This window comes from Suncus etruscus, chromosome 9, assembly GCF_024139225.1.
Source record: "Suncus etruscus isolate mSunEtr1 chromosome 9, mSunEtr1.pri.cur, whole genome shotgun sequence".
Taxonomy (NCBI): domain Eukaryota; kingdom Metazoa; phylum Chordata; class Mammalia; order Eulipotyphla; family Soricidae; genus Suncus; species Suncus etruscus.
Window position 1 is genome coordinate 54076467 of NC_064856.1, and position 21133 is coordinate 54097599.

General features: G+C 33.4%; 2 protein-coding genes across 2 annotated transcripts; both read left to right on the top strand.

Annotated features, from left to right (window-relative positions):
* The first annotated feature begins 2926 nt into the window (after positions 1 to 2926).
* On the top strand, positions 2927 to 3862 carry LOC126018264 (olfactory receptor 51I2-like). The gene has a single exon (XM_049780408.1). It carries the CDS (start codon positions 2927 to 2929, stop codon positions 3860 to 3862), a length of 936 nt encoding a protein of 311 aa, XP_049636365.1.
* A 9527-nt stretch (positions 3863 to 13389) lies between these two features.
* LOC126018206 (olfactory receptor 51I2-like) lies at positions 13390 to 14343 on the top strand. Its single transcript, XM_049780352.1, has one exon. The coding sequence runs from the start codon at positions 13390 to 13392 to the stop codon at positions 14341 to 14343; it is 954 nt and encodes a 317-aa protein (XP_049636309.1).
* Positions 14344 to 21133: the final 6790 nt, after the last annotated feature.

Here is a 21133-nt window from a genome sequence, read left to right on the forward strand (position 1 = left end):
TTTTATGGATATACATAGAAGTGTATAAATGAAAACGTTATATAACAATGAAATGCCTAGGGGCCAAAGCGATAGCACAGTAGTAATGCGCTTGCCTTGCACACGGTTGACCCAGGACCAGGACGGACCTGATCCTCGTATGGTATCCCACATGGTCCCCTAAGCTAGGAGCGATTTCTGAGCGAATAGCTAGGAGTAACCCCTGAGCATCACAGGGTGTGACCCTCCAAAACAAAAAAATTAAATGCCTAATGTACAGCTTTGATGTCACGATTACTTCAACAATTGCAAACTATCTTAGACAAAAATTGTATGACAATTGTTCTGTACACATTAAGTGTTTAAATCTCAAAACAAATCTAAACTGGTACATATGATAATTATTTATTCTTTACAGATAGAAAAACTGGAGATCCAGAGAAAAAGTGACTGATTCAGGATTCCAACTGAGGCAATCTGACCCCAAGATCTACATTTCTGACATCTCTGGAATTCTAAAATTCTGAACCATGACATCATGAAAAAATAATTCATTCTATGTAATCCAAAAAAAAAAAAAAATAAAAAGGCTAAAAAATATCAGGGGCTTAAGCATTTTAAACATAAAATGTAAAAGACTTATCAATGTTCTCAACTTAGATTTTAAAAAGTTCCTTGAAATGATAAATGTATTAATTATTAAGCTATCAGGCTCAGAGATTGTAAAGCATAAGTAATTGCATAAAGTTTCAACATTAGGGCTCCTGAGCTCATCTCCAAAGTTTACCCTTTAGTGAAAAGTCATGAGTCTTCACTGGAACCACTCTCTTCCATAATGGTCAATATCATTTTCTTATCATGGGTGATTATTACATTACATTTTATCTCCACTTTATGGACTTTAAATGTCAATCTCACAGAATAGTTCATAGAAAATAAAACTTAAGGCTTTAAAATAAGGACTTCAGAATCAGCCACATCCTACATTTCAATCTCTTCAACTTATCTCCAGTACTTCCCTATATAAGATATCTGTATCTCCATCTTTCTATTCATCTGTCTGTCTGTCTGTCTATCTATCATCTATCTATCTTTTACAAAGATGGATATCAAACTTAATTTCTCATAATTTCAATATCATTGCTCTACCAATGATCTTAATACCTACCCACCCCTTTTATGTTTTATTTTAGTTTGTTTCCAATGGAATGGTGTGTTTCTTTATTTGATGAGACATACTTTTTCTTATCAATTTGTTTTTCTCATAAATCTAAAAATTTTATTGAGGTCCTTGAATTTAAAATACTATAAATTATATTTTATACACATATCATTTCAACACCACACCATTACCAGAGTGCTTTCCCTCCTCCACCAGTTTCCCATGGACCACTCCCCTTTCATAAGAGCTCAGTTCTATACACAAAAAACTTTAGTTCTTATTATTTTAGCCACCTGTTGTTGTTTTTATATACCACCTACAAAAGAGATCTTCTATCTTTACTTACTGTGAAAGTGGTAATACATAGCCACATATAAATAATCAAAAACAAGCTCCTGAATTTCCACAAAATTGTAAATTAATAAGTTAATAATAAATAATAAGTTAATAATAAAAACTTTTTTCAAATATTATATATATTTATATACAAATGTTAAAATGTTAAGTAAAAGTTAAGTAAAATGTTAAGTAAAAGTTAACTGTTATATATTTAATAATTATATTAGTAATATGGTCAATATTAAATATATGCACAAATTTATTTTATATTAATAAATATATTAATTTTATTTTTAATTACACATTAATATTCACATGAAATAGATAATAATTGTGAATATATAATTTAGTGAGAGTAGGAAGAGGAAAATTTGAATATAACACATGCTTTGATTAACCTTCTGTCTCAAAATGTAAAACCTTCAGAGATATATTTTGATATGTAGAATTTATTTCCTTTATCCTTATATACAATTTTCTCTTACATAATGTTTTGGTTGTTTTCTTAGGCAGAGTTGTAAAGGGTATCAGAAAGACTGAGGAGATTCATCACAAATGAAAAGAAAAATATTTATTATCATTAGATATTATAATATTGCGTTTTTGTAAGTAAGATAACTTGTAAATTTTATAAAGTTAAAACTAGATAGCTATGCATATCTATCTAATCAAAACTAATCTGCATGTTAGTTGGAGTCACAATAATGGGAGTTTAAAATATTTATTTATTGAGAAATTCTGACTAACATTGAAAAAATAGTTTCTAAATACTGTCCCCAGCAAACCTTTAAAATACAACATGTTCTAATAGGAAATTTTTAAGTGTTTGATAGACATTATGATAATAACTTTCTTTTTTTTTTTTTTTTTTGGTTTTTGGGCCACACCCTGTGATGCTCAGGGGTTACTCCTGGCTATGCGCTCAGAAGTTGCTCCTGGCTTCTTGGGGGACCATATGGGACGCCGGGGGATCGAACCGTGGTCCGTCCTAGGCTAGCACAGGCACCTTACCTCCAGCGTCACCGCCCGGCCCCAACTTTCAAGCCTTCTATATATAAATTTCTTTTCAGCTATGTCTCTATTAAAATACAAAATACAATTTCTAGAGATCTGAGAAAAAGATAATTTCCACCAAATCCATATAGTGGAACAAATAAGATTAGTTTGGATTATGAGTGATAACATATTGTATCAGACTCCTTATTCTAAGAATATAGTCATTTGCATAACCCCACTTTAAACTAATTAATTTATTCATTTATTTTTGTTATCAGGTCTTAGATGGAAGGACTGACACCAGTTGACAAGAACTGGGAGGAGAGACAGCTGGTGGACAAAGGAATCTGAAGAACCTTCTCAGTGTCTTAACAACCTTTATATTTCTTGCCCCAAACTGCATCTCTGACACCTACTTTGTCAAAGTCCCCAGACTGCAGACATAGGAAAATGTTCAACAGCAGTCAATTCACACCCAAATATTTTCTTCTGACTGGTTTCCCTGGTCTTGAGTCTCTGTACCCTTGGTTTATCTTCCCATTCTGCTCCACGTACCTCGTGGCCCTTGTGGGTAATGGTTTGATTTTGGCAGTGATCAAGAAAAATTCCTCTCTACACCAACCAATGTTTTTATTCTTAGCTATGTTGGCCTTTGCAGAACTTGGTGTCTCTGCTTCCACACTGCCTACTGTCCTAGGCATCTTTCTTTTTGATGCCAACAAGATCTACTTTGAAGCTTGTCTCTTTCAGATGTTTTCCATACATTCATTTTCCATCATGGAGTCGGGTGTTCTGCTAGCCATGTCTGTGGACCGCTTTGTGGCTATCTACAACCCTCTGAGGTATACTGCCATCCTCACCCTGCCCCGTATAGCTGGTACGGGTGCTGCACTTGGACTGAAGAGTGTGATACTCATGTTCCCATTGCCCTTTCTGCTGAAGCGTTTACCCTTCTGTGGACACAATATACTTTCCCATTCCTATTGTCTTCACTCTGATTTAATTCAATTACCTTGTGGGAACACACGTCCCAACAGCATTCTGGGACTCTGCATTGTTACTTCCACTTTTGGTCTAGATTCATTGCTCATTGTCATCTCTTACGTGCTGATCCTTTACACAGTGCTGGGCATCACTTCTGGAGAGGGACGGCGGAAAGCCCTCAACACATGTGTGTCCCATATCTGTGCAGTCCTTGTATACTATGTGCCCATGATCAGTGTGGCTCTGGTGCATCGCTTCATGAAGCATGCTGCCCCTGCTGTCCGCTTACTCCTGGCCAATGTCTATCTTCTAGTACCTCCCGTGCTCAATCCCATCATCTACAGTGTTAAAACCAAACCAATTCGACAGGGGCTAATCCAAATTTTTATTCAAAGAAAATAGGGAGGGAGATGGGGTCAGAGATAATTAGCCTTATACCATTCAGTTTCCTCACTCACAGTTGTCCAGGAAAGTGGTCTGGCTTCTGGCACTGTCAAAGTTAGAAAGCTTGGCAAAGTTGATGATAAATGTGTATAGTGTGCATATTTTATATATAATGTATTCTAATATAAACTGACATAGTATGGCATTTTGACAGCTATTTTGCTATGTGTATATATTAAAAATGTACATTTTTTCTTTGGCTATTGGACCACACCTGGTGGCGCTCAGGGCTTACTATGGCTCTGCACTCAGGAATTACTTCTGGCCAAATGTGATGTGGGAATAGAACCCAGGTCAGAGGCGTGCAAGGCAAACACTCTTATCCACTGTACTATCACTCCAGTCTAGAAATGCACAAGCTATTTAATACAAAAATTCCAATTTTAAAAATTTTCCAGATACTTACTCTTACGATTATTCCTGGTTGCTAAAGCTTGAATTAAAATGTTCAATTTACACATGGTAAAAGCTCATCATCAGTTATTATTAGGGAAATCAAAATCAGGGTGAAGATAAAATATCATCTTACCTACACTGAGAATAATATACCAAAATAGTGGGAACAATATTTGATGGTAGGGATGTTTTAAGAAAGTAACTCATTAATTTCTGGTAGTGATGTTCTCTAGTTCAACCAACCCCTGTAGAAAAACAGTATGAAGAGTTCTAAATACACTAAGAATGGAGTGACCATATGACCCAGCAGTTCCACTTCTGTGGATACAAAACCATTCATTCAAAAGGACATGTGCACATCATTAATTTCTGTAGCATTAAGTTCAATAACTAAGACATAAAATCAACCTAAGTATCCAAAAACATAAAATGGATGATGAAGATGTGAATCATATTCACAATGGAATATCCTATGTCATTGCAAGGAACAATGAAACTATGCAATTTACTATATACTATATTTTATATATAGCATAAATACTATATATCCCAGATGGGACTGTAAGACACTTCACTGTAAGTGAAGTAAGACTGAAGAAGACAAATAAACATAAAATTATCTCACTTATCTGTGCTATTAAAAATACTAGAAGAGGAAATGCAATGTAATAAAACGGAGAATGCCTGAATTATGAAGAAGGAAAGTAATGGGCAAACAAGGGTCAAGGGCAGGTTCAATAATACAGGAAGAAGTAGATCCAATCTATAACAACCAAACTTTAAATGTACCTATCAAAGATTCCGGTAGTTAAGGTGGGTTGGGGGAAGAGGTGAGGGATGGGAAGGAAATTGAGAACACTGATGGAGGAAAGTTGATATCAGTAGTGGAAGATTTGGTATTAGAACATTATATGTCTAAAATTCAACCATAAATACATTGTTAATCACATTTTTTAATTTTATTTAATTTTCAAAAACAATATATTTAAGCACCATAATAACAAAAATGTTTGTAGATGGGTTTCAGTCATACAAAGTTCACACCATTCAGTAGTACAATCTTCCAGCCACTAATGCTCCCATTTCCTTCCTCTCCCATCCCCTGCTTGTCTTCAAGACAGGCATTCTACATCTCTCACTCACTACCATTGTTATGATAGTTGTTAGTGTAGTTATTTCTCTAACTGCTCTCACCACTGTTGTGATAAGCTTCATATAGTGGGCTGGTACATCCAGCCCTCATCTCTATTGTCCCTGGTTATTATTAACGTACTGTCTTAATATTCCATTATGCGTATGTACCACAGTTTCTATAGCCACTCATCTGTTGTTGGGCATCTGAGTTGTTTCCAGATTCTGGCTATTGCAAATAGTGCTGCAAAGAATATAGGCATGCAGAGTGCATTACTGTATTGTGTTTTTGTGATATAGGAGTGGTATAGCTGGATCATATGGGAGCTCAATTTCCAATTATTTTTAAGGAATATACTTATTGTTTTCCAGAAAGGCTGGACGGGACAGCATTCCCACCAGCAGTGAATATGAGTTCCTTTCTTCCCACATGCCCAGAACTGATTGTTCTTGTTATTTCTGGTGTGTGCCAGTCACTGTGGTGTGACTCTTTGTTGTTTTGATTCTCATCTTCCTGATTATTAGTAATGTGAAGTATTTTTTGTTTTTTGGACATTTGTATTTCTTCTTTGAGGAAATGTCTGTTCATTTCTTCTTTTCTTTCACCCATTTTTAACCAAGCTAGATGATTTTTTCTTGTTAAATTCTGTCACTGCCTTGTATATCTTAGATATTAGCTCCTTATCAGATGGGTATTGGATGAATAGTTTCTCCCATTCTGTGGGTGGTCTTTGTATCTTAGTCATTATTTCATTTGAGATGCAGTAGATTCTCAGTTTAATGTAGTCCCATTTGTTTATCTTTGCTCCACTTGTTTGGAAGTAGTGTTTCCTCCCTGAAGATGCCTTTAGTCTCAATGTCATGGAGTATTTTACCTACATTTTCGTCTATAAACCTTGTGTTTTGAGGCTGATAGCAAGGTCTTTAGTTCATTTTTAGTTGACCTTTTTGCATGGTGTTAAAATTTGTTTGTTTGTTTGTACTTTTTGGTTTATTGTTTTTTTTTCTTTGCATGTGGCTGACTAGTTACCAGTTACTCCAATACCACTAGCTGAAGAGGCTTTCCTTTCTCCATTTTGCATTTCTTGCCCCTTTCTCAAAGTTTAATTGATTTTCTCTCTGGGAGACATTCTCTGAATATTCAAATCTATTCCATTGGTCTGAGGGTCTATCTTTATTCCAGTACCATGCTGTTTTGATAATTATTTCTTTGTAATACAACAATTTAAAGTTGGATAAAGTGTGGATGCCTCCTCCCTTTTTCCAAGGGTTGCTTTAACTATTCTTGGCATTTATTATTCCAAATGAATTTAATGAGTGTTTTTCCCATTCCTTTAAATAATGTCATAGGTTTTCTTAGAGGAATTGCATTAAATCTGTACAATGCTTTGGGGGGTACTGCTATTTAATTATGTTAAACATCCTAATTCATGAACAGGGTATGTGTCTCCATTTCCTTGTGTCCTCTTTTATTTCCTTTTTAAATTAATATTTTTATTTAAGCACCATGTTTATAAACATGTTTGTAGTTGGATTTCTGTTATAAAAAATGAACACCCCCCTTCACCAGTGCAACATTCTCACCATCAATGCTCCTGGTAATTTTCTTTGTATATGTCACTCCCTTCTTTAAGTTGACTCCAAGGTATTTGAGTTTCTGTGGCAATAATGTGGATAGTATTGTTTTTAATGTCCATTACTTCTTTATCATTATTTGCATATAAGACCATTAAATTTTGCATTTTAATTTTGTAGCCTGTCACTTTGCTTTATGAATATATTGATTCTAGAAGCTTTTTAGTAGAGTCTTCTAGGTTTTTAAATATAGTAGCATGTCATCTGCAAAGGGTGAGAGCTTGAATTCTTCTTTTCCTATCTAGATACCCTTCATATTTTTTATGACTACTTGCTATGGAAAGTATGTGCTAAATAGAAGTGTGAAAGGGGGCAATCTTGTTATGTACCAGATTTTAGAGGAAAGACTTTTGGTTTATCTTCATTGAGTATAATATTTCCATGGACTCATGGTAAATGGCCTTGACTATATTGAGAAAAGTTTCTTCCATTCTCATCTTGTTGAGTTTGTTTTTTATGAATGTTTGTTGGACTTTATCAAATGATTTCTCTTCGTGTATTGATATGATCATATGTTTTTTCTTTTGTTGATATTGTATATTATATTTAATCACATTTTAATTAAAATTTAAAAAATGTTCAGTTCAGAAATGTTTAAAATAAAATAACAAATTAACTGATCACCAGTTGAATAGTCAAATAATTTTGTATGGCAGTAGAAACAGCCTAAATTGAAAGATACTGTAGTGAATGAGAGAAAATAATTTCCACAATATATGTGTACACACACAAAACATATAAGTTGTCAAAAATTCCAACAACTTAAAACAAATAACCATCATAAAACAGGAAATAAATTGATATATAATACTCTAAAATTGACATTTTATAACCAGTATGCATATGAAAACCTTTTTATTACCACTTGTTAAAGAACATAAAATAATAAAAACCATAAACACTAACAGTATTCAAACATGCATCCTAATTTTAATGAATAAATATAAAATATAACAAAATAAATTCAAAAAGTAAAAAGTTTTATGAATGGTGAGATGAATTTTTTCAAATCTTTTGTTTTTGTTTTTGTTTTATTTGGGTCACACCCAGCAACGCTTAGGGGTTACTCCTGGCTCTATGCTCAGAAGTCACCCCTGGCAGACACAGGGGACCATAGGGGATGCCAGGATTCAAACCACCATTCTTCTGCATGAAAGGCATATGCCTTACCTCCATGCTTTCTCTCTGGAACCTCAAGTCTTTTTTTCTTGTTAATCAGAAAATTACCCAATGTACTATCTAGAAATAATTATAATCATTTTAATCCCTCTTTAGTATTGGTTTTTAGAAATGCTCACTTAGCTGATTTTAGCACTTATACTCAATAATTCTATTCATATTTTTGTGATCAATGTTTCACTTGATTATTCCCCACCTAATATGGAATTATTTTTTACAGTAACTTAATCTCTGGCATTTTTCCATATCTCAATGTTAAATTCCCTTAGATTCCCTAGATAAAAACAATTCTGTGTTTACTACATGTTATAACAATGAGAGTAGTATAGTGTATATGGTTTTTACCTTGCTTGTGGACTACCCAGATTTAATTTACAGTATCCTGTCCAGCCTCTGGAGCCCCACTAATTGTTCTCTGAACACAGAACCAGAATCGGGTTCTGAGAACTGGAGGATATGAAAGCACAACAACGAAATAAAAATAAGTTTATATTAGGCAAAACACATCATGACATTGAAACTAAAAGCATCTTCAAGGAGGAAATACCCCTGTCCAAACAAATGGAAGAAAAGATAAACAAATGGACATTAAATTGAGAAGCTTCTTCAATTCAAAGGAAACAGTGACCAGTTAAAAAAAGGTCACTCACGAAATGGGAGAAACTATTCACACAACACACATAAGATAGAAGGCTAATATCCAAGATGTATACTAGATACTGACAGAACTTAACAAGAAATAGACATGTAACCCCATGAAAAAATGGAGAGATGAAATAAAAAGACATTTTCTCAAAAAAGAAATACAAATGGCCAAAAGGCACATGAAAATAATGCTCCACATTACTAATTATCAGGAAGATGCAAATCAAAACAACAATGAAATATAATCTCCACCGAGACTGGCACATTACAAAGAACAAAAACAGCCTTTGCTCCTTTGCTGGCATGGAAGTGGGGAGAAAGGAACTCTTATTCACTGTTGGTGAGAATGTCATCTAGTCTAGCCTTTCTAAAAAACAATATGGATAGTCCTTAAACAATTGGATATTGAGCTCCCATATGATCCAGCAATACCACTCCTAGGGAGACAACCTAGATACAAAAATACAATACAATACTGCCCTCTGCATGCCTGTGTTTATTGCAATACTATTTGCAATAGCCAGAATCTAGAAACAACCCAGATGCCCAACAACAGATGAGTAACTAAAGAAACTTGGTACATATACATAATGGAATACTATTCAGTCATTAGGAAAAATGAAATTATGAAATTTTCCTATACATGGATGGACATGGAAACTATTATGCTGTGTGAAATGAGTCAGTAGGAGAACAATAGACACAGAATAGTCTCACTCATCTATGGGGTTTAATAAAAATAAAAGACAGTTTGTTGATAGTATCCAGAGACAATAGAGATGAGGGCTAAAAGGACCAGCTCTCTATATGAAGCTTACCATAAAGAGTGGTGAGTGCAGTTAGAGAAATAACTACACTAACAGTTACCATGACAAGATATAGAGAGGAATACAATACCTGTCTTGAAGACAGGCAGGGAGTGAGGGGAGGTAGGAAATGGGGGGACAATGATGGTGGGAAAGTTGCACCTGGTGAAGGGTGGTGTGCATTTATGGTGGAACATCAATTATGAACATGTTTATAACTATGTGTTTAAATAAAAATTATTAAAATGAATTTATGCTTACAGTAGATTCATATATTTGTCTGTGATATAGTTGTTCTCTAATAGTTGAACTATTGGACCAGAACTGATAGTATAGCAAGTAGGGTTCTCGACTTGCAGTGGCCAACCAGGGTTCAATCCGTGGCACTCCCTATAGTCTCCTGAATCTGTCAGAAATGGTCCAAGCACAAAGTCAAGAGTATATGCTAGGCACCAACTTTTATTGAAAATTGCACATTAATTTTATTCTTATAGGGTAGGCATATTATTATACTCATTTCACAGAGGTAATTATTCTGAACCATTTTTTATTTTCTTTATGAATTCCTGGACCTTGAAAACAAATGAACTTGGAAAACTGCAATTAATTGTAATTATTTGGTAAATTATTCCTTTGAGAATTCAAACCCTTCTCTTCCAAGAACAAATCAGCTTATAAAAGGGAGCAATATTCCCACCTTGGTACTAGAGACATATTATGGGATAGAGACATCTCTAGACCAAGATGGAAGAAATTTGCTGAAGTGAGCTTTCTCATTCTTCTTTGATGCTAGTGGTCCATTCTGCTTGCGGTGAGTACTCAAGCCCATGATCTCCCAGCCTTAGCTCTACAAAGCTAATCAGAAACAGCCTTCAGTAGAACTCCAATTCTACACCACAGTTAACCTTTCTAAATTTTCTGACTCATTCACCTAAGCTTCCTGAATCTGTTTAATAGAGAGTATTTGATGGTGGGTAAAGAATAAAACAGAATATCAGAGAACATCATGATTTCTAGAGTATTTTACAATCATAATACTTAGTCATGCAAAGCATATATCTTATTTATATGCTCACTTTTTAAGTGCAATGTCCTTGTATTTTTGTAATCTTACTGAATTAACCTCAGCATCAATGAGGCAATGACAATAGTTACCATTATTAAAAGAAATTTGGGGACAATCTGACTGAATGATCTTTTATGAGAATTGCCTAGGGAGGAGGTAGAAATAGTGGTGATATTAATCTACATATACTTTTTATAAGTTTCATATTAAATGCTCAGAGCTATATTCTACTCATTTATGCTAATATAAAAGTTTCTTAGAAAATCTTTCCTGACTCCTAAAAATAAATGAGGTTTTTGTTCTCTAGCTACTTTCTATTGTTATTTAAGCTAGACTTTGTTGCTCTTAACATCATTGTAACCTGCTGAAGGAAAAATTTCAGATTTGAGGGTGGGAAGTGATTGCATTAAATATTTGACAGAAGAAATTATATTCTTTTTAAGTTATAGGGAATACTTTTCTAAACCAGGATTTTGTGTTGCTAAGGTCCTGTTTGGTGCAAGGTATAAAACCACAGTAGGTATGCAAAAACAAATTAATAAGCAGCCTTTAGTAATGGAATACTGTAAGCTCAGTCATGGTTAAATGAAGACTTTACATCAGAGAAGTAGACGCAATTTCAGCAAGCATGGAAATAAGCTCATGTGCAAATATATAAACAGGTGTGAACATTGTGTATAAGAGTCAAGAAATACCTTCCAAATGTCTTTCTCCTGAGTGAAATTCTACTGTTATTACTGTCCTAAACCAGAGTATCTCACTTTAAACACTAATTTGGGATGACTCACCCACTATTCTGCCTCAATATCTCTTGCCCACCAGAAGTGAAGAGAGTCTACATTGTATGATTGAAACTCAATCATGAACAAGTTTGTAACGACAGTGTTTAAAAATAGTATTTAATTAATAAAAAGGATCTATCTAAGTTTTCATTGTTGCTGCAGTGTATTTAGACCTGAACAACAAAAAAGTTCTTTTTGAAACATTTTTAAAGCAGGATGATTTACAAGGTTATTATGGTTGAGTTTTAGATAAGTAATTTTCTAGCAACCATTAAACCACCAGTGTTAACTTCTCTTCACCAATAACACCAGGTTTCTTCCTTCCTTTGGCCATTCCCCAGTTTGCTGAGAGGCACTTTTTTAAGTTCAATTGTTAAAGTTTGGGTCTCGTGATTTTAGTGTTACCTCTATGGTTTGGATACTTTGCACTTTCATTTCTTAACACCACTGATTTACCTGAATTCCCTTGAATCGTGTACCCCCTGATGCCCCTATTGTTTCTCCTCTATTTCTTCTCTCTCTTTCCTCCACCCTGTTTCCAGAAAGAATTTCTAATGAGTCAGGGAAAGTTGACTTCATGGGATCAGATGAGAGTATACATATCATGTTAGAAAATTTATAAACATTAGTCTTTTTAATGTCTACATATTATTCATTAAATTAAAATTTCTGCACTCCAGTGAGGAAAAATTACTTTTTTAGGGTTAAATTAGTGATTTCTAGGAGGAAGATTTTATCAAATATAGATTAGCTGTTTCTTCACTTTTTCTTCAGATGGGTTTTTAACTTTCATTCATTTGAGACAGGTGGGATATCCTTAGACAAACTAACATTATAGGTGAACAAGAAAATGCATATTTTAAACATGAAATACATATCTTGAGGCACAAAATAGTCTAGGGGTATTAAAAGTTAATAATTGCTCACAAGATATATTGTTTAGATAAATATTTGGCTCTGTTCTTTATGCCTAAAGCCTAAGCCTATTACTTCAGGTAGTGGCAGCATTAGGCAAGAATGAGCATAGTCTGTGGCCACAAGGCTTTTTACAGAACAGGTTCTCAATTTATGACTACATCAGAATACCTCTTTAAATTCATATCTCTAAAATAACCAATTTTATGCATTTATTATTATTGTTATTTTCATTGCTTTGGGAGATCTCACACAACAGTACTCAGGCATAAAGCTTTGTATCAGGGGTTGTTCCTTCTGGAAACATATATGGTATTAGGTATCAGGTATCAAAATCATGTATTGATTCCAGTTAGTGATCTCCCAGTCTAGGTTTTTTAAAATTAATGTCTTTATTTAAGCACCATGATTACAAACATGTTTGTAATTGGGTTTCAGTTATAAAAAAGCACACTCCCCTTCACCAATGCAACATTCACACCAGCACTTAATATTCTCATTCTTTGTGATGTGTACCAGTCTCTGTTCTGTTTAATTCCACAAATTCTACTAGAAAATTTGTCTCCATCTATTCTTGATGTTATCTATATATCATGCTGAGATTGTCTACATGAGTTTGTCTCTCCAAGAACTTTTTCAAGGAAGACACTTCCACACCAAGACAAGCCAGTCATTTCCCCCTAAGCAGATACAAGACCATACCAAAGTTTGAGCAATAAATCTATGTGCATTGAACTTACCTTTTATGAAGTCTATAGCTCACTTAATATTGGAAATTTTCTCATGGTAGTTTTCTGTCAATTTTGAGGCAAAAGATCTTTAACAAATTAAATTTGTGAGCTTTATTTTATTTTTCCTTTCTTCAGAGCACTGATGTCTTTCTCCATAAACAATGTCATCTGACTAGATCCTATGAAATAAGATTTCAACATGAAGAACTACAATGATTCTTTGGGGTTTTTACCTACAACATTTATTCTGGCTGGTATCCCTGGGTTGGAGGCACAGCATTTGTTGATATCAATTCCTTTCTGCTTGATGTACATTATCATCTTCCTTGGGAATGGCACCATTCTTCATGTCATCAGAACAGAAGCTTCTCTACACCAGCCAATGTACCTCTTTCTTGCCATGTTGGCACTAGCTGAGATTGGAGTTTCTGCATCTACTCTTCCTACAGTTCTAGGCATCTTCCTTTTTGGTACCACTGAGATTGGGTTTGATGCGTGCCTTTTCCAGATGTTCTCCATCCATTCTTTCTCCATTATGGAGTCAGGTGTGTTGCTGGCCATGTCTGTGGACCGATTCGTGGCCATCTACAGCCCACTACGTTATACAGCCATCTTAACTCTGCCTCGTATATTTGGCACAGGAATTATAATTGGACTTAAAAGTTTTATGCTTATGGCTCCATTGCCTATACTCCTGAGGCGTTTACCCTTCTGTGGCCATAATGTTCTATCCCATTCCTATTGCCTTCACCCCAACCTTGTTCATCTCCCTTGTGCAGACATTTCTATCAATAATATCTATGGACTTTTTGTTGTGACCTCTACTTTTGGACTAGATTCAACACTTATTGTGGTCTCCTACATACTAATACTCCACACTGTATTAAAAATTGCCACTGGAGAGGGACGCAGGAAGGCTCTCAACACATGTGGCTCACATGTCAGTGCTGTGCTTGCATACTACGTGCCTATGATTGGTGTGTCTATGGTGCACCGCATTGGACACCATGTGTCGCCTTTGGTTCATATAATGATGGCAAATGCTTATCTCTTCTTCCCACCTGTTGTAAATCCCATTGTGTATAGCATTAAAACCAAGGAGATCCGACGTAGTATTATACGAATGCTATCCCGAAAAAGAGCTGATGTTTAGACAAGAACAAAACATAAATGTTTTGATGACCATGGATTATTTTAGCTCAGATACTTGATAAAAATATGGTTTATATTTCGATGACCCTCATAACCTGGTTGTGAAGAATAATAGGTGTGCTAGGAAAAAATGGATTATGTATTATAGATCAGTATAATACTTGAGATTTTTTTTTTTGGTTTTGGTGCCACACCTGGTGATGCTCAGGGGTTACTCCTGGCTATGTGGTCAGAAATCCCTCCTGGCTTGGAGGACCACATGGGATGTTGGGGGATTGAACTGCTGCCCTTCCTAGGCTAGCATGGGCAAGGCAGACACCTTACCACTTGCGCCACCACTCTATCCCCAATAATTGAGATTTTTAAACAATATGTTGAGTAACTTGAGATTTTCCATTACTTTACATTGCAGTATCAGAAATCAGTACAGAGTGTTTAAAAAAAAAACATAGCACTCCCCATAAGAAAATAACAACATGGGGCCAGAGAGATAGCATGGAGGTAAGGCCTTTGCCTTGCATGCAGAAGGTTGGTGGTTCTAATCTCGGCATTCCACATGGTCCCCTGAGTCTGCCAGGAGCGATTTCTGAGTGTAGAGCTTCAGGAGTAACCCCTGAGCGCTGCTGGGTATGACCCCCTAAAAATAATAAATGACAATTAAAGAGTTGGAAGAGAGTCTACAAATCTATTGAATATATATCTTTGGGAAAGAGGAAATAGATGATTTTTTTCTTGACTTATTCTTATCTGAGTTCGCAGCAGGAAGATACACGAGCTAGCTCTAACATTTTTTTTGTTTTGTTTTGTTTTGTTTTTGGGCCACACCCGGTAACGCTCAGGGGTTACTCCTGGCTATGTGCTCAGAAGTTGCTCCTGGCTTGGGGGACCATATGGGACGCCGGGGGATCGAACCGCGGTCCGTCCAAGGCTAGCGCAGGCAAGGCAGGCACCTTACCTTTAGCGCCACCACCCGGCCCCCTAACATTTTTTTTTCTAGCATTGTCATCTGACATTCACTCAATCTCATGCAGACTCCAAATTGGTAATTGTAAAAATTTCAAATTCTATTTATTATGTAAATTTCTGAAGGTCTCCTATACAGAATTCAGAATCTTTCCAAACAAGAACCTCATTTGTGAACATTAAAATCAAATTGGGCTATTAGGATGGTTATGTTTTTACAGGTATTTGAAAAGATGTAAACATTTTAAATTCATAATTTTAGGGAAAGAAACAAAACATTTAAATGTAAAATTATGTGAAATATTTTGTTTATTACTTCAGGCACTCTATACAATAGCTTTGTGAGGTAAGCTAACACAATTATTATTACTCCTATTAGAAGCAGGATCTTAGATATAACAAGTCAAATCCTGTAAAAAAAATACCCCATGTGCTATATTTTCAACACCAGGTGAATGGGTCTGAAGCAGGGTCACCACAAAAAATAATCCAACCAGGGTGAAACACTTGTAGTCTGGAAATTATTTATTTAATATTGAGAATGAGTTGCCTGATAGTTCTGTCTTTTTTACTGAGTACATAGACCACTTCAGGTGGGGGGAATAAAGACAGAGAAAGGACAGATAGCTTAGGTTATCTATCCTTAGCCAGTCCCATCCAGGTTTGTATATAAGACAATCTCTGTTTGGGTGTAAAACCAAGTTATAAACAAACAAATACAGATAAACCAGGGTTGATCTTTATTTTGGGTGAAACCAATTTATAAAATAAAACAGATACAAAAAATCCCAGCAATGATCTTTGTTTTGGATAAAACAAGGTATAATCTAACAAGTCCCTCTTTTTTGTACAAAAAATTGAAAGGAGTACATAAATCATATTCTATTGTTCTCTGCAGGAGATAAGAACTCCAGATGAAAACTTATGAAAGTGGTGGTTATTTTGCATAGGCACAATAAAAGCTGGAAAATAAAAGAAAAAATAACTTTCAGCAGCAAGTAAGGTAGTGAGGAAATTTTAAGCCAGTTACTGTTTGCTAGTTAATTCCTCGCTAATTCCTAGGAATCACTTGGTTTAAAAGCATAATAGATCAAAAAAAAAATACATCAGCTTTTTCTATATACTTGTCTTATATGTATCACAATGTTTTTATAGATTTCTCTAAACACAAACATTAGAAACTTTCTGCAGATATGCTTAATTGAAAAACAAGTACCAAAACATTCTTACATCGAGTACTGTAATATGAGTTAGAGCATTTAAGTTACTTTTTCATAAACTTCTCTAAACAAAATCATTCGAACATTTCTGCACATATACATAATTTTAAAATAAGTTTGCAAAAACATTCTTATAATGAGCATTTATTAAGAGTCTCTATAATATACAAGTTCCTTTTCCATAGACTTCTGTAGACAAAAACATTAGAACAATTTTGCATACAAAATTGTTTAATTAAAATCTAATTTGAAAATAAATTGCTAAATAATATATATATATATACTATCAAGCATTAAAACAAAGTGTTATCTAACAAAAACCATATATTTCAAAAATGCAATTGTGTCAAACTCCACAATTTATGTTATTAACCACAAACTACACTGTCAACTGAACAACAAACTTAATTCTTTATATCCTCATAGTAGTTAGTCAAGTAGAAGTGACAGCATATCTTGTGGCTCAGACATATATATAGTCTTAGAGATTAAATTTTAGCAAAATAAATTAGTCTTTCATGAGCTTAGAAATTATTTTCTTCTGCCTCTGAAGAGCTCTAATTCATTTTCTTAAATATAGTTAGAACCAAATTTAAGTAGATCAATAGCTCCAACAATGCCACTCATATGAATAAAATTTAATGAGTTTTAAAATTTGTAAACATTTTTTTAAAATTGCACTTTGTGGAACTGCCAAACAAATGTCAGACTTCTATTTTATTTTTTTAATTAATTCTGTAGCTCTTCTTTTAGGTTTCCAAATATGTTGTTTACATAAATTCTGACCAATATTCTGTTGAGTGTACCTATACTCTAGATTTTTACTCTTCTAATTATGGCAGAATTTTACATATAACTATGACTTAGAAATAACAAGTCAGGTAAGATACCAAGTGGATAAACCTATCAGAAAGGACACATTCTAGGCAATCTAAATGTGATTACTTAAAATAAGAAACAAGAAGATGTCATTATAGTGTTTGGGGTTGGGAGACATAGTTTACAAATGAATAGATCAGATATGTAGTTTAGCATACATTGAGAATCTTAGGCATTCACTTTCATTTTCTTTCTGAAATTGCACTAAATCCTTCTTATTTCTAAGTGTAATACTTCTATATTGAAGACCATCTAGATGCTAATATTCCTTATTTGAAGACTTTTTCATTGTTATTTTATAGTTAATTTAGTTGATGTTTTCCAGCTTTATCCTAAAAAGGACTCCATATATGATGTTCTCTCTCACTTTATTTTTTATCATCTTTATAAGTCTTGCCAAAAATAATTTTAAATGTTAGGTATAGTATTTTAATAACTTTAAAGAGCATCCAATAAAACATGAATGTGGAAGCCAAGACTTCAAAGACAAGTGTAACAAAAAGTAAGCATAATGTTTATGGTCTAAAAAAACACCCCCAAATAAAAAGATTTTCTAAATTTCAAAGGCATTTTATTTTAATCATATATTAAAAAATATTCTATGAATAAAAAAAACTGAAAGAAATATTATATAACTACTTTAAATTCAGATAAAGTGAAGTTCAAGCTAGATAAAGTAAACTTTGAACCAAAGTTTTGATTTTGAAAACACCTGAGAATTTTAAGTACAAAACTAAGATGAGAAGTTTCTAGAATTACAACAATGACTGGGTAAATCCATAATTATGTTATATTTTATGACAGCTTTGGTAATAAATGACTTTATAAGTAAGACACACAATTTAAAAACAAGTGGATTTAAAAGCTTTAAAAACATTTAAAATATTTATCTAATTAGCATGTGAAGAAAGAAAACAACCATCTACTGCATATTTAGGGCATATAACACACCTACAAAAGCTGTCGATTGAAGCATTGGATTGCTTTTTAGTTCATGATCTGGATAAAAGGTGGATTAAAGACTTATTTGTTATAAATATGAAGTTATACAATTAAAAGGTGGATAGTTTCATATATAATATTATCAAATTATAAAGTTAATAAAAGCAATATTATACCTTCAGAGTAATAACCATTCACTTGGATAGTGAAAAAAAGTGAATCTTTTTATCTAACTTATTGTCATATTTATTTTTACAAAATCCCCAGTTTTGAGTCCTGTGTTCTGTATTTCAATGACTTTAATTGAGAAAATGTTCTGAGTAAATCTCTTTGAGTCAATTATATTATTCTGAAATTTAGTTGCCATTCATCTATATCCTATCAATATGTTTTATTTATTTTGGTTTTCTGGCCATATGTAGGGATGCTCAGGAGTTACACTTGCCTCTATACTCAGAAAACACTATATATCAGAAAACATACCTTGCAGTGCTTGGGGAATGATATGTAATCAAGACACATGCCTCTTTACCCACTGTAATAACTCTCCAGTTTCCTACATCTTATTTTTAAATACTAGTTATTTGTAGACAACTATATTTGATTCTTAGATCACTCAATGTTTTTTCCTTTTTACAAATTTTTTGACTTGTGAAAACGAACCCATACTTGATTAGGAATCCACCTATGTTTAATTAACATAAGTATCCTTAAACTACATCACCTTCCCCTCAGGTGATTTACCTTTGTTTTGTTAACTCTGACTAATACAGTGCCAGAAAGCTGCTCAGCTCTGACTGGCTCAATTCAATTCAAGAGGTAGCTCAATCCCCTTGTCCCCATGCACCTCCTTTTGCTTCTTCTGTTTCTTATGCAAGCCCTTGCTGCCAATCCATCTATTCCAAGGTAAAAACACAGCAAATAACATAAATTGCAGGCTGCAGACAGCAGCCCCTGTGAAACCAGTGATCTCCCTAGTTACTGAATTATAATTTATGACATTAGAATTTATATTTATTTGCATTATTAATAATATCAGAAAAATACTAAGTGTATTTGGTTATTTTATTTCTTTATTATTTGTATTTCCATATTTTTCATTCATCACATTTAAAGCATTTTAAAATAGTTTTATATTTTACTATAAATTGTACTTATTCTTTGTATAAACATAATATATATAGTCTAAACCATTAAAAGTAATTCAAAATGCCTTTTTGTTTTGTTTGTTTTGGGTCACACCAGGCAGTGCTCAAGGGTTACTCCTGGCTCTATCTATGCTAAGAAATTGCTCCTGGCAGGCTCGGGGGACCATATGGGATGGCGGGATTCGAACCAATGACCTTCTGCATGAAAGGCAAACACTTTACCTCCATGCTATCTCTCCAGCCCCAGATTTTTAAAGAAATAAAGTTTAACATACTCCAAGTTGTCATTTAATTGATTCTCTAATTGTTTCTCTGCCATTCTAAATAATAATGGTTAATTTTAACCATATTCTTATATAATTATTGTCAACAATGGTTGATATCAGTGAAAACTGTACACATTCTTCTAGTTGATTTCTGATATATTCTCTTCTTTGAGATAATTCATAATCACTAAATGAATAGCATCATATTTATATTTACTTATAAACTCATTTACTTAATTATATCTACTTAATATTAACATTATGCTGATTATAGTACTTGACTTTATTTGCCTTTTCAAGTTCATGAATAATTTACCAAGAACTGAAAATGATGTTAGTACATATTGACTGATGGGTAAACTTGCTCTGAAAATAAGATATGAATAAATATAAAATTATGCCATTTGTAACATGGCTAGACCAAGAGACATTAAGCTAGTAAAATAAGTCAGAGAAATAAAAATAATGTTTGATGAGAATATATAAAACAGATAAATTAACTATATAAAACAAAAGTAATCTTTTGGGTTACAAGATAGGTATTAGTTACAGAAGGAAATGGGAAATCAGAACAAAGGGAACACATATGTTGGTTTTTAGTTATGAACATTTAAAATGTAGATAGTATTGTAATACATTATTACCTTTATAAAAATAAATATATAAAATTAAATATTGCCTGAGTTGTATAAAGTCAAATAAAACTAGTATTTTATTTCTACATAAATGTATACTTTGCTTTATTATTAATAGTATAATATATAGGCTTTCCTATTCAACAACATCTTTATTTACCATTTTACAGCATTTTATTAAAGAGAAAGTATACTATAAATAACTTTCATGTTTCCTTTACTCAGCCTCAAATAAAATATTTACTAATTCTTATTTTGGCTACTTTGTCATATATTAATCGATATAGTGTTCAGTTTAATATTTTTCTCTCAAATATATATATATATATTATGCTTTAAAATTCTTAACTACTAATGATGAGATTGTCTCATGTTAATACTGCACCCCAAGAGTTATTTAATAATTTCTTCCAAATTAAATTATATTATTGTATTTAATCCTCATAGGTTTTGTTTATAATTTAATATATTACTCTATAATAATTTATTTTATGAGGTAGTGCTCAGGTATAGAAATGGATATCTGTTGGAGCCAGATAAATCCTAAAAATCTAAGTAAGCAAGATATAAGAGATATCACAATAGTAAGTCATTTTTGACAAAAATATTGTTGTCTTTGTGGCAGAAAATAAAGCTAATTCATTGTAATTATGAAACCAGAATCTAATTTTCACTATTATTTTTATACTGTAAATCTAAGCCAATGGTATCCAGACAATATGAATCACAGACCATTTT

Coding starts and splice junctions, on each gene's coding strand:
- LOC126018264 (XM_049780408.1), top strand. CDS start 2,927: ATGTTCAACAGCAGTCAATTCACACCCAAATATTTTCTTCTGACTGGT.
- LOC126018206 (XM_049780352.1), top strand. CDS start 13,390: ATGAAGAACTACAATGATTCTTTGGGGTTTTTACCTACAACATTTATT.